General features: G+C 46.2%; 1 protein-coding gene across 1 annotated transcript in view; it reads right to left on the reverse strand.

Annotated features, from left to right (window-relative positions):
- The window catches only part of LOC123758342 (uncharacterized), a 219446-nt gene that overhangs the window by 38714 nt on the left and 166904 nt on the right, over positions 1 to 13828 (reverse strand). The window contains 8 exon segments of the mRNA XM_069323046.1: positions 838 to 907; positions 910 to 1061; positions 4110 to 4222; positions 4488 to 4635; positions 5342 to 5472; positions 5990 to 6138; positions 10666 to 10838; positions 12687 to 12813. Coding sequence (XP_069179147.1) covers positions 838 to 907; positions 910 to 1061; positions 4110 to 4222; positions 4488 to 4635; positions 5342 to 5472; positions 5990 to 6138; positions 10666 to 10838; positions 12687 to 12813 — 1063 coding nt within the window.

Raw genomic sequence — 13828 nt, forward strand, 5'->3', positions numbered from 1 at the left:
GAACCATAGGTGAAGTTTTCCAGCGCCATTGCTCCCTGTGCCTCTCTGAGGGGGCCAGGTTCTGGCTCGTGGTCCCCGTAGGCTGAACTCCTTAGCCTAATGCCCCGGTAGCTCCTGCAGGGAGCTGAAGGGGGCTCCTCACAGAAAATGTAATATATCTATGAGAAAACCTTTGGAGGCCAGGAATTTAACTAGCATCCTGGGTCACCCCAGTCACCCAAGATGCTAGACTGATCCCACCATCCTGCTCTAAAGATTTGCATAAATATATTACATTATTATGATTTCATTGTTTATTTGACGGGGGAATTTGGAAAATTCCATTATCTACATCAGAGTGTATACGGGTAACATGTAAAATTTGTACTGGGTATCAACTCGGTCTCTCAATGCTTTGAGTTTGGGCACACTCCAGGTTGTGTTAGTTTTAAGCATACTGTGATCCATGGGTAAGGCATGTAAGTTGGATGGCCCAGAATGCTGCTTCAATTCCACTACCCTGTTCCAAAGATTTCTTCATGATCTGCAAATTGTTTGACATCTGGATCCCCAATTACTATAGGATTCCAATTGGCTAATCCTATGCAGAATTTGAACCCAGGTCATCTTGCATAAGAGGAGTGTGTACCAACCATTACAACACATTGTGCTTGGAACATTAATAGATTTGTCCTACATTCAATAGTTTTAAAAATGACTACTCAATTTATCAGAGTGCTTATCAATCATATTCTGATGGTTTGAATTGTATAACATTTAAGTTTACGCTGCATGTTCAACTACAATTATTATATATATATTATATATTAAACATCTTACAGAAATAATCTTACTTACAAGGACATACTTCCAAAGCCATAATTGGAGAAAGCAATTGGTTTATTAACTGTAGTGATTGAGTAATCTTTCCCAAAAGTCTGCGCAGTCTTGCATTGTTGAACATGTTGATGTAGGCTGGAAGTGTATGGTAGCCAGAGTTTTCATACCAAACCATTGCACCTGATGAATTAATGCCCATACGAGGATCCTCCACGCCAAGAGTTACACCTCCATGTCTCTCACTGGTACATAAAGAGAAAATTATGATTACTCAACACTATGAATACTGCAGCAAACTTTGCACCTAAAATTTATATTATTATAAAATTATTGAATGTAATGAAACTCCTCCTTCTTGTGAGTTTGAGGTCGCTGCTTGTTGCTAGCCACTCTGATTAGCTCCTCACCTATCCAGTTACACCAGCACATGCAAGTCATTAACAGCCTATCGGGTATCAGAAGCCAAAACCTGGTTCTCTTCCCCCCCTCCCTGCCTCCCTCACAGATGCAGGGAGTAGATCAGTGATCATCATGACAGCAGCCATCAGAAAGGTAGGGCAAAACAAAACAACAGCAAGATAAGTCAACAATTCTGTAAATGAGGTCATTCAGTAAAGTGGTGGCCAGTTCCCACTGGCCACCATTAGTTTGCAGCATTGAAAACTCATGGATCAGTGAGATGCCTCAGTCAAGAGCTGCCCAAAAGGAAAACTGACACACCTGGAAGGGTAAAGGCTGGTCCAGGGAGTTGCCTCAGACCCACCAAATAGAGGCCTTTCATTGCATTCAAAGCTGGGTTTCTGGGAAAGCTCTAAATTGTCTCCCTGGTGCTATCTCATCACAGAAATCAAAACAGAAAGGAGAACTCGCCAAGGGCTGAGTAGAGGAAATGATCACAACCCCCCAAAAAGAAGGAACAGCATCAGGGAGCTGACAACCCCTGAGCAAACCTGTGCCCCACAAAGCTGCAGTGACAAATGCCTGCAGCATACCCTCATGCAGAAACTGACCAGGCCCAGAAAAACCACAACCATGGCCGAGATGATTCCTTCACACCCACCCTGCACACCAGTCTATAAAGATCTATAACCAATACATATATAGTACCAATCTATACAAATTTTAGTTGAGAGGAACCTCTAAATTATAGACCCATATCATTAATGAGTGTGGTAGTCAAAACACTAGAAACAATAGTTAAAACCAAATGGGTTAAATGTCTAAGAGAGTAATAACACATTAACGGACAGGCTGTATGATTTTCGAACGGGAAGATCCTGTATAACAAATCTACTTAGTTTTAATGATAGAGACAGAGATAATACAGGAAAGAAGTGGTTGGGTTGACTGTCTATCTGGACCTTCCATTGGCAGGAGGAACAGGCTCGAAAACCTCCGTCCCCAACCCGAACAGGGCAGCCCCCGAAGCCGCCCGAGTCTCAGCACCAACTAAACCCTGCCCCGACCCCAAAACCTGCAGACGATCAGGAGTGGGAGGGAAAAGGGGCGAACAGCACCTAACCAAAATGGGGCATCCCCGGGGACATCCAGGTGGGAAACCAACCTAGCGCATTGCAGCAACCTAAACCAAGCTTGCAACGCAGATGCTGCCTGTACTCTGAACAGGAAGAACATCAGGAGAGTACTGGAGAACAAGCAGAGAACACAACTCGCAAGACTCCGGGTCAAGGTGTCAGTGACCCAACAGGCAGCATAACAGAGGTAAAAGTGGCGACTGTCACCCCCTAAGACAAGGGCACAGCAACCAACGAACCCGCACAAGACGGGTTGGAACCCGGAAGACACATCCAGTGGTCCATCGAGCCCAAACAGGGTTTTCCAGGGCCCGTAGTCTGACTGCTACGGGAAGCCCGGGCAAGGTGTTGCTAACCAGCTAACACCCAAGCTAACAAGGGATAGATGCCAACACTGAAAACCCCCTGTGATGTGTACAATCACGGGGTCCTAGCAGAGGGCCATCAAACACTACCAGTAGAACTATAGCCACACTAGGCAGACCCCACCAGGCAAATGAAATAAAAACTAAAGAAAAACCCAGCAAAAGTACACCGTCCCCAGAGGCAACAGGAACCAGTCGCCGCGTAGGTAGCAGGTCGCTCAACACCTTGACACCCTAACCAGCACAATACCAGTCCCTACCCAAGGCCAAACAAGGGCCCTAAGCCCCAGTTGACCACAAGGGCGAGGCAAATGCCGAGCAGCAACAACCTTTATGGGAATGGTTCCCGAACACACCAGGAAAGATAATCCTGTCACGCAGGGGCAGTACTCCCAGGGTGCCTAGGGAAGGAAGCCCCTAAGCGCATGCAGCCCCGGTACTGATGAGGAACACCTGGCCACCGCACAAAACAAAAACACGGCAGTGAGTGCAACGAAGGCAAACACTGCCTAGGAAACTGAGGCCAGAGAAGCATCAATCCCGGTTGAAATTAGCTCACAAACTAGAGTGCTATGCAGCTGACGTGGTGAGGTCTGGGGCCCCCCCCACTCCCTCTCTCAGGAAGGGGAGGGTTGTGCAGACCAGCAGCGCAGCAGTAGTGTGTTACATTTGCTTGTTTCCTTGGGATTGTAGGGAGTTCTACCTATCTGTTCGGTTTTTGTTGTTAGTTTCATACCATGTGGGGTTTGTTTTCTTATGCCTACCTTTCTGAGGGCCTAACCCCGGTCGATGGCAGATAAGGAAAACCTCCAACCACAGGGGGGGGGTTCCAGGGACATTGCTCCTTGCAACCACTTTGAATGGGCCAGGTTCTGGCACTGGTCCCTGGTAGGTCTGAACTTCATAGCTAATGTCCCGGTCTAATAAAATATATATTAGCCCTGTTAAGCTCCAGGGAGCCGTAGGAGCTCCCCACAGAAAAGAATAGTACAACTCTCAGAACGAGATTTCTCGGTTGGAGCATCACAGTGGTTAAAGCAGCAACCAACAAAATTTAAAAATAACTGACAAGTTTCAAAGTTTCTCCATAGAAAATTTATGCAAGGGATTGAGAATTTATATGAAAGTACTGTATGCATGTGGACCACATATAAAGAAAATTGAATGGGAAAACAGATATTGTATAGAGATATTACAATTACTGTATATAGTGACATAAATCAATCTTACACTGTATAGCTTCCAATTACCAGCAACTACCCTATCCAACATATAACCTCACTTAGTATTTCTCAAATGTACTTCCTTACACACTATTGGACTTAATTTTATGAAAGCTTAATTTAGTTTACGACACATGTATGAGAGTATAAAGGTGGAGTCAATTAACCTGTTCCGGACGTGTTGCCACCTAGTCCCTAACAACCAGTCATTAAGCCTTGGTTGGTTTGATGCATCAACAATGCACCGCCCATCGTTGCACTGGCATAGTGATGAAACGTCCTAGAATTAAAAGTATAAAAATATTTAAATTGGTCATTGTGGTTTAAAGATTTATTAAACACTAATATTCACATTTAACATATCGTATGTAATTTTCATTATTGATTTTTTCCATTTCTTATATACAGTGTTTACAAAAGATACTCATATATTGTATTTTGAAATTACTATATATTTAAATTATTTTATATCTAAATATAAGTATTTCTTTATTCATCAGTATTTTAAATTCAAGTAATACTAAACCGTATTTACTATTCCTTACCAAAGCAGAAATATTACAGAGAGGAAGTCCTGGGTTGGTGTCAGCAACAATACTGGGACAGGTGGACCAGCTCCCTCCACTCTCATTCCTCCCAATAGATAACTGAAGGAACTCTTCAGCTACTGGCTTTAATGCACGATCCAACGTTCTGATATTTCATTAAATATTTATGTGTATTGTAATATACTCTATATACCTATTAGCAAATCCTGACTGATAGCTTTTAAAAGCAAAAAATGAATAAAATCACTAATTGATAGCGGGGAAAAATGGAGTAATCTAGAAATATTAAGTAGTCATAACATTTTGGCATCCAGACTGTTTTGGTAGTCTTATGGCAGCACTACTCCAAAATAAAGTGAAAAACTTTCTCCAATGATGGTTCCCATGACTACACTCATCACTCTTGTCTGGTGGACAACACTGGTTGAAAGTGACCGAAGTTACATACTGTTTACTACGTAATGTTGGCTCCCTTTAAGCACAGGTGCCCACTGGGTGGTGACTTGAAACACTCATTCCATAATGGTACAACAGGGAAAGTAGGCTAGTTGGGGCTATAGCTGGATGGGCGAGGGCAGTAGGATGCAGCAGGGTGGGTGAGGACAGTGGGATGCAGCAGGGTGGGTGAGGACAGTGGGATGCAGCAGGGTGGGTGAGGACAGTGGGATGCAGCAGGGTGGGTGAGGACAGTGGGATGCAGCAGGGTGGGTGAGGACAGTGGGATGCAGCAGGGTGGGTGAGGACAGTGGGATGCAGCAGGGTGGGTGAGGACAGTGGGATGCAGCAGGGTGGGTGAGGACAAGATGGGTGTAGAGTGGGTATGTTTAGACAGTGAGGTCACTATAACTCACCTGGTAAATGCAGTAATGGGTGGACTATACATTCTGGGGGTTAGTGCGAGAGGAGCTGGGTCCTTGTGTATTGGCCGACACTTTGATCCAATCATTGCCAGGGTCATGAACACAAGGGGTAATACAAGCATCTGAAATCAATTTGATCCTGCTGAATCTCAACTTTCTCTTGATTGAACATCTTAGATATCCAAGTAAAAACATTTCATATAATAGTGAATGACAATTTGTTATAAGCAAATGCTGCTGCCTATCACATCCAAATAGTCAAGATTAATTTACAGGGCACAATTGTGCTGTAAGTGGGTTTTTGAAGGAATGTTATCTCTTGGAGAAATTAAAGGCAACCTATATTGATCTCAATTAGTTTGAAGTCTTAATTTTAAGTTTAATTTCTGTGGAGAGCCTCTTAAGCTCCCCGGAGCTATACCAGGCTGATGTGTACAATGGCACCTAGTACAGTACTAGCTCCATCTAGAAATTCAACATTCTGCTTGTAACTCATTTTGTATGTACTTTCACTAAATAAACATTATTTTATTATTATATTATATATACTGCACATTTAACAACAAAAATTTTATTTCAATATTTCATAAAAAAATTCACAAATACGGTAAAAATCTCATTCATGAAATGGCAGCTGACCTGAATGTAGAAACGCCAGTCTCTTCCATGGTGCAAAAGTCGCTTCATGATTAAGGCTGAAAATTTCTGCATTCCCAGTCTAACTCCTTGTTGTGTCTTTTCTGGCTTGAAGTTGAAGATATTCTTTATATTTTCTTTTTCTGGGAGAACTGGTAACAGCAGGTTGACATATCAATGAAGATGTGTGTAAATGAAAGCTATCATTTTACCATAAAGATTAAAATCCTACTTAATCCTATCTGTACCCATAAGCTATTTAAAAATATAAAAACAGCAGTTGAATGTAATGAAATGCCATTTTCTGGACTGAGTCCCGGAGGCTCCCTGGAGCTATTTATAGGCTGATATGGATACCCTAACTATTTTGCATCAGTCGATGTGGGGTGGAGTTCTAGCCTACTAGGGACCACGAGCTAGAACCTGGCCCCCCCTCACAGAGGCACGAGGAGCAATGGCCCATAGAAATGCACATGTGATTTGGAGCATTCTATATCTGCCATCAACCAGGACAGGCACCCAGAGAGGTAAGCACCACAAAACAAACCCCCTATTCTGGTTAACAACGAAAATTGTCAAACGAGTGAATAGAACTCCCGAAAAGAAAAACAAGCAAACAAGCATGACATCATACGAGCCGTGCCGCATGTCTGCGCAGCTCCCCCCCTCCCCAGGAGGGGTAACGGGGAGCCCCAGACCCTCGCGTCAGCGATCCCCGCCCCAGTTCTGAGGCTGGATATAAAAAAAAATCGCAAAAATATCGCCGACTGGAGGGAGGGATGGTTGCCGGGGAGCCTCCAGCACTCGCCCAGAAAGCCAGCAGTTGAATGTAATAAGACACCATATTCTGTGGGGAGCCCCTATGGCTCCCTGGAGCTTATCGGGCTAATGTATGTTATATTAGACCGGGATATTAGCTAAGGAGTTCAGACCTACCAGAGACCAGCGCCAGAACCTGGCCCCTTCAGAGAGGTTTCAGGGAGCAATGGCCCTGGAAAACCCCCGTGTGATTGGGGTTTTCCTTATCTGCCATTGACCAGGGTTAAGCACCCAGAAAGGTAGGCATAACAAAACAAACCCCACATGGTAAAAAACTAAAACAAAAAACCGAACAGAGAGGTCGAAACTTCCTACAATCCCAAGGAAACAAGGAAACCAGCAAACATCACGCTTTACTGCCGCGCCGATCGTCCGCGCAGCCCTCTCCGCCCCGAGTGGTGGAGAGGGGAGCCCTGGACCTCACCGTGCCAGCTGCCTATCATCAAGTTCGGAAGCTAAGCTTCAACCAACTGCAAAATAAACGCCGAACGGTGGGAGGGAGGGTTGCCAGGGAGACTCCAGGGGCTCATCCAGAAAATGGCGTTTCCTTACATTCAATGCTGGTTTTCTGTGGGGAGCCCCTACGGCTCCCTGGAGCTTCATACCCAAAGAGAAGGAAAAGAAAGGGCTTACCCGGGAGGCGGCCGCCACAAACTCCGCACTGCAACCTGCGACCCAAGGCAACAAGAACGCACAGGAGCAGACACGCGCATAAAGAACGGGCGGCCAGGAACCTGTGCGACCCTCAAATCCTTGCGCCCGAAATGAGCCCTAAACATCACCAACACAGCAAGGAAAGCTGCAGACATCCGAACAGCATGGATGCAAGGATAGACCGCAGGCTGGAAGACTTAAAAACTCTGTGGACAACCTGGGAGACCTCGAGCCCTGAAACAGGGAACGAGGGGAACTGGATCAATCCAAAGCACATCCCCAGACACAGGTACGCAGGTAACGGCAAAAAAGCGCAATCGAACAACACAGGACGCACCTCTGGCCGAACCAATCAAGCATCAATAATCCAAGGACCCCTCCGGAAACACAACTAGGTGAGTACAACTAGGTGAGTACTGACTGGGAGCCCAAACCAGCCAGTCGTCAAGGTAAGCCAACACCGCACACCTAACAGATGCAGACAGGCAGACAGGTGCCAGATTAAACCCAAAAGAGAGACAACGAAAGCGGTAGCACTGATGCTCCACAACAAAATCAAGCCAGTCCCTGAACCCCAGATGAATAAGGACATGCCAATACACGTCCTTGAGGTCCAGGGACACCAACCAAGCGCTTAGCTCCAATAGAAGCTGGACCTGGGACAGAGTGGTCATCTGAAACGAGGGGTAAGAAACCCAAGGATTCAGACGGGACAAGTCCAGAATGAACCGCAGGTCAGCATAGTGCCGTTTCAGAACTGGAAACAGGTGGGAAACACACCTGAGGGACCGTCGCTTTCGACCACGCCCAAGCGCACCCACTCCAAGATGACCCGACAGAGCACAGGAGAGGAAGCCTGCCCCATTAGTCCCAAACCCCCTGAAGGAGGAGGAGCCACCCAACGCCACCGCAGGCCGCAAGAAACGCCCCGAAACGCCCACAAATCATGAGACCAGGTATGAGCAAACAGAGCAAGCCTCCCCCTCCCCCTGTCAATGGGGCGAACCACGAAAGAGCCGCTGCCCCTTACGAGAACCCAACCTGTGCGCAGAGTGAACACCGCACTGACCAGGCACAGGTAGGACCGCAGGCGGTACCAGTGGCGAACCGGACACCTGTGGCCTACCCCGACAAATGAAACTGCGAGCCCTGGCACAATCTCACCAGAAGGAACCCCCTGGTTCCTCGGAGCACAAACAACTCAGACATAGGGCGGAAGGTGGTAGAAGTCATCTGAATATAACGCTCAACTGCAGAAGCCCCAAAAAGCAGAGGATAAAAGGGAGAAGACAACCTAAGAACCAGGGCCCAAGCGGATTCCAAAGAGGAAGCAAGGACCGCCTGTCGACATGCGAAACGCTGCGGCAAAAAATCCGCAGCAACCCCTCTCACAGGATCGGAGCTAACAGCTTCAACTTGGCACACAACGCTCGAGCAGCTGAGACCAAGGCGCCAGACCCTGGAATGTCCCCAAGCCCCTCTACATCCTCCACAAGCCAATCCGAAGACAGCTCCAGGAGGGAAGAGAAACGCAGGACCGAAGCCAAAAAGCCACGAGCTCGCAAGTCCTGAGCCACAAGTGCAGCCGACAGAGAAGGAACCTGCACATGGCTCTGTACTGCACCAACATCCTGCAAAAAGGGCAGGAGCGAAAAAACACTCATCAAGATGCTCAAAATTACCCCCCTCCCCAGGTAAACCTGGACCCACCGTCAACGCCTCGCGCCACTCAAGCGTGCGGGTACGACAGAACGAGTCCCAAAGCATCCAGCGAAAACAAGGGCAGTCTGCTAGCCAGGACGACCCCAGAACCTCATAACGCACCCAGTAAGGAAACTGACGATACAAACCTAAACGGAGAAGGATCCATTATGGAGGCATACTCCGAGTCATGCAGGAGGTAAGCCGCAATGGCCGACTGCACCTCAGGCGGAGAGATGTGAAAAGCCAAAAACCTCAGGAAAGACAGAACCGAAGAATCCACAGGGACACAGAACCGAACCCGGGGAGGAGCAGAACCCAAGTCCAAATTGCACGCAAAGGGGGGAAAGGAAAACCTCACTACCGAAGGACGGAAAATCAAGGCAGGGGTCCAATGGAGCCCAAGGCCCCCAAGTCAGCTCCTACCCTGTCCCCGGAGAGCCTCGACACACCAGGCCGGGGCCGAGTCGTCCTCCAAAGCCCCGGTCCTCACAAGAAAAAGCTGGGGCAGTCGAAAGAGCTGGAAGGAAAAGGGCCCACTGGTCAGACCACAGAGCATTGGAAGGAGGAACAGACTCGAATGCCTCCGTAGCCACCCAGGACGGGGCAACCCCCAAAACTGCCCGAGTCTCAGAAACCTCTAAACTCCGCCCGACCCCGAAGCCCTCAGACGCTTAGGGGCTGGAAGCAGGGGGGAAGGGGCCGGAATGAACCACCGAAGGGGAAAAACGAGGGGGCGAGGACGGAACTAAGGCCGAAGTGACCAACACCCCCAAGTCCGAGTCCCTATAGACAAAGCGGGGCAGCCTCGGGGCGGACAAGGGAAGCAACAACCCGAGCGTGTTGCAACAACCCAAACCTACCCTGAAATGCGCGTGCTTGACTGCACCCGAAGCAAATCATCATCAGTCTGGGTCAATTGAGTCATGAACAAGCAACACAGCGAGCAGGACTCAGGGTCGAATGTGTCACCGACCCAACAGGCAGCTCGGGGGGGGGGTGTGGGGGAGGGAGGCCACAGCTGTCAGGCCACAGGGCCAGATCGTGACCCCTCACACACGTCACGAAAACATTGAGCCTCCAACGTGGTTGGGCACCCATATAGCGGGGTCAGGATGCCACGTGGGGTATACAAAGAATGGGCAGAAGTTGGTGCACATTTTAAAACACATCCCATAGTATTCAGACAATAAATCGAATTTCTACAATTTTTTTAAAATTATCGACGCCATTTGCATCATCGGGAATACTGTACTCCGTATTTTGGTTTCATGACAAACTATGCGTCATTGGGCAGCGAAAGTGTTTTTTAATAAAAGAGTAAGTTTTTTTTTTTTGCATATTAGGAACACCGGGTTGTTCTGTATTCTGATAGTAATGAAATTTCCAGACAAGTTATGGTTTTCTGATAGCAAAAACTCAAGTGCATTTATCAATAGGAAAACTATGAATTGAAAATCATCACAATACTGTGGTGAATCCTCCATAGCCCAATAATAACTTACTATCAATTTCTGGTATCGGTTTCACTCTAGACCTATCATGGCTAGGAGGGACATTACAGCTGGTGGCACCAAGTGCTATTATGACATCTTCTAGACTTGTGGGGCGAATTTCCAGGGATGAGAAGCCCAGCTCTTCCAGGTGTTTTTCAACCTCATCAAACATTTCTGGCAGCCTGAAAAAACAGCATTGACTATAATGAAATCTCTCTGAAAGGAAGCCTTGGTGGCTCCCTGTAGCTAGCCGCACTGAGATAGCGTCACACATATTCTGGTAATTAATTCACTTAAGTCGCATCAACCCTAGGATTCCTAGTGAACTTTTTGTTTGTACAGTTTCTTCTGGAGAGGGCCCCCTGCTGTAGTCTCCAGAGCTAAGAGCTGATACAACATTGCCATGCCCAAGGAAGATACACCAGGCTTCTGAGATCCCCTTTCCTACAGGGGATCAAAGGTTATCCTAAAACTGAGAAAAATCAAGTGTTTAGTTAAAAGAATGCCATTTTCTTGGTCAGCCCCTTGATAGCTCCTAGTAGCCATACTAACTGGTGGGCTGCTAAGCCTTAGGGAATCTCACTTGGGCTAGGGTTTACACAACCACTTATAAAACCTATACATCTTTTCTTAATTATGGCAACTTTGTTTACATTTATTAAATTTAGTACTGTATTACAAAATTTACATGCTTGGAATCACAACAAGGTGTTATATTGTTATAAACAACTTTGTAGTGCTTCAGAGCTCATAAACTGTGTGATATATGTAAACAAAGCTGCCATGATGATAACAAAGCTGCCATGATGATAACAAAGCTGCCATGATGATAACAAAGCTGCCATGATGATAACAAAGCTGTACATCCAAGTTGAAGGATGTACAGGATCCGTAAGTGGTTGCATATAAGCGTGATGAATCCTTACTCTGGAGTCTAAGACCCACATGAGCTTCCTGGGGCCCTGGACATGATTATGGGTCTATATGAGACAAGATGAGCCTGGGGATCAGTGCTCAACTCCCTGTGTTACCATCCTCTGCATGAGTGTTGGGAAAGTGTTTCAATTTGGATGTTTTTTGAATGGGTTGGTCAGCTGATGGGGACCCTGAATGAGCTTCATTCAGGGGGACCCTGAATGAATGGAGTCTAAGACCCACATGAGCTTCCTGGGGCCCTGGACATGATTATGGGTCTATATGAGACAAGATGAGCCTGGGGATCAGTGCTCAACTCCCTGTGTTACCATCCTCTGCATGAGTGTTGGGAAAGTGTTTCAATTTGGATGTTTTTTGAATGGGTTGGTCAGCTGATGGGGACCCTGAATGACCTGCCATCTGATAGCTGTTTGGCACATCACAGATGGCGTGTATATCACATAGAAATAATTGTAAACTTTTCCTTAGGGTTGCCATTTTATTTCGAGCAGGTGCTTGTTTTAAAGCTGTTATATTTTATGTGGAGTATTTTCTCAGTTTTCATCTTATCTCTGAACCCAAATTTCCCTTACCTCAAGACACCCTTACCTTATGAATTGCAACTTCCTTCACCAGTGTAATAATTTCCTTAACTTATATTGTATTTATTATGTTGAACTCAAATTTTGCTACACTATACCTCTTATTAAATATATCTGTTAGATTAAGGAGTTGCCCGAAACGCTATGCATGTTAGTGGCTTTGCAAGAATGTAAGAACACCAATGTTATGTACTCTCACAAACACAATGTATCTTCTTGTATTATATAAATATTATACATACAAGTATGTGTGTGTGTGTGTGTACACACACACACACACACACACACACACTGTATGTAGAGGACCAGATTCTGGTCATGGCTCACAATAGGCTTGGGTGGGTCTTAAAAGAATGATACAATTCCATAAGGAATAACAGCCCCATTGCTATAGCTCAGGGAGCAACTGAGTGGCCCACCAGTTACATTTAATGCTTGATTTGTAATTTATTGTTTATAATTAAACACAGTTTACTTTAACATGTTGTCTTTTGAACTAATATATTTGCTCACCTGTTATCAGTACCATGGCTGTCACACAGTGGAAGGGAGTACGTCACTTCACCATTAACATTCTCCAGCAAGCGTGCATTTGGTACATGCTTTTTAATCAACTCCCACATATCATCATATCTGGCAACTGAAATATAACAACACACTAATATACTTGAGGACAGACCTCAATTTTGCAGATATAAATTCCTTTGGAATGTAGTAGGTTTTTATTAAGAATCTTAAGGCAAAACACCAGCATTGAATGTAATGAAACGCCATTTCCTGGGCGAGCCCTGAGGCTCCCTGACACCCTCCCTCCCTTCGGTCGGTGGTTTTCATTATTCAAAGAACTCAATGGTGGAGACCTGACCTACCCAGGCTGGTTCCTCCTTGCCCCTATGGGGTAGGGGGGGTGGAGCTAACAAGTGGGGTGTTAATTTAACAAAGTTTTGCTTGTTTGGGGAGCAGTTCTTTTGCAAGCTTGTGAGCTTGCAATTTTTCAACCAGACAGTGGTATGTTTTGATTTGCCTACCTTTCTGGGCCCTTTCCAGGCCTGATGGCAAGGTGACATATTTTAAATGTAAGTGTTCATGGCCATTGCTCCCTTCGCCTCTCTGAGGAGGCCAGGTTCTGGCTCGTGGTCCCCAGGTCGGCTTAAAAACCTCTGCGACTGATGACATCCAAGTAGTATGGCACTTGATCAGTAAGATAGCTTCAGGGAGTCGACAGGGCTCCCCTGCAGAAAACTAGCGTTTAATGTAATGAAATGCCAATTTCTGGGTGAATTCAGAAATAGTGAGAGTGATTACTATAAAGCTATTATCACTGGGTCAGCCCACTGATAATAGCTTCAGGAGATTCCCTGAAGCTATTATCCCTGGTTCCCTGATCCAGGGCTCACGTTTCTTGGTCTGTCCGCTGTGTCTTGTGCGCTAGCCATCATGCAGTTTATTCTAGTGCCCTTGATGTGCTTCCATACGCTGATCTTTTAGCAGTCTTTGGCTATGGGGGGTTTAGGTGGTCGAACAGGGGTTCAGCATCTGGGTATCTTGTGGACATTCCTAGGTCTTCTCTGGTTCTGTGTGCCCTTGGGGCATGTTTTGCGTCCATTGGGCTATTTTATGCTTTAATAGGAGGAAGCACCAAGATACTTGTGGTG

This window comes from Procambarus clarkii, chromosome 11 (assembly GCF_040958095.1).
Source record: "Procambarus clarkii isolate CNS0578487 chromosome 11, FALCON_Pclarkii_2.0, whole genome shotgun sequence".
Taxonomy (NCBI): Eukaryota; Metazoa; Arthropoda; class Malacostraca; order Decapoda; family Cambaridae; genus Procambarus; species Procambarus clarkii.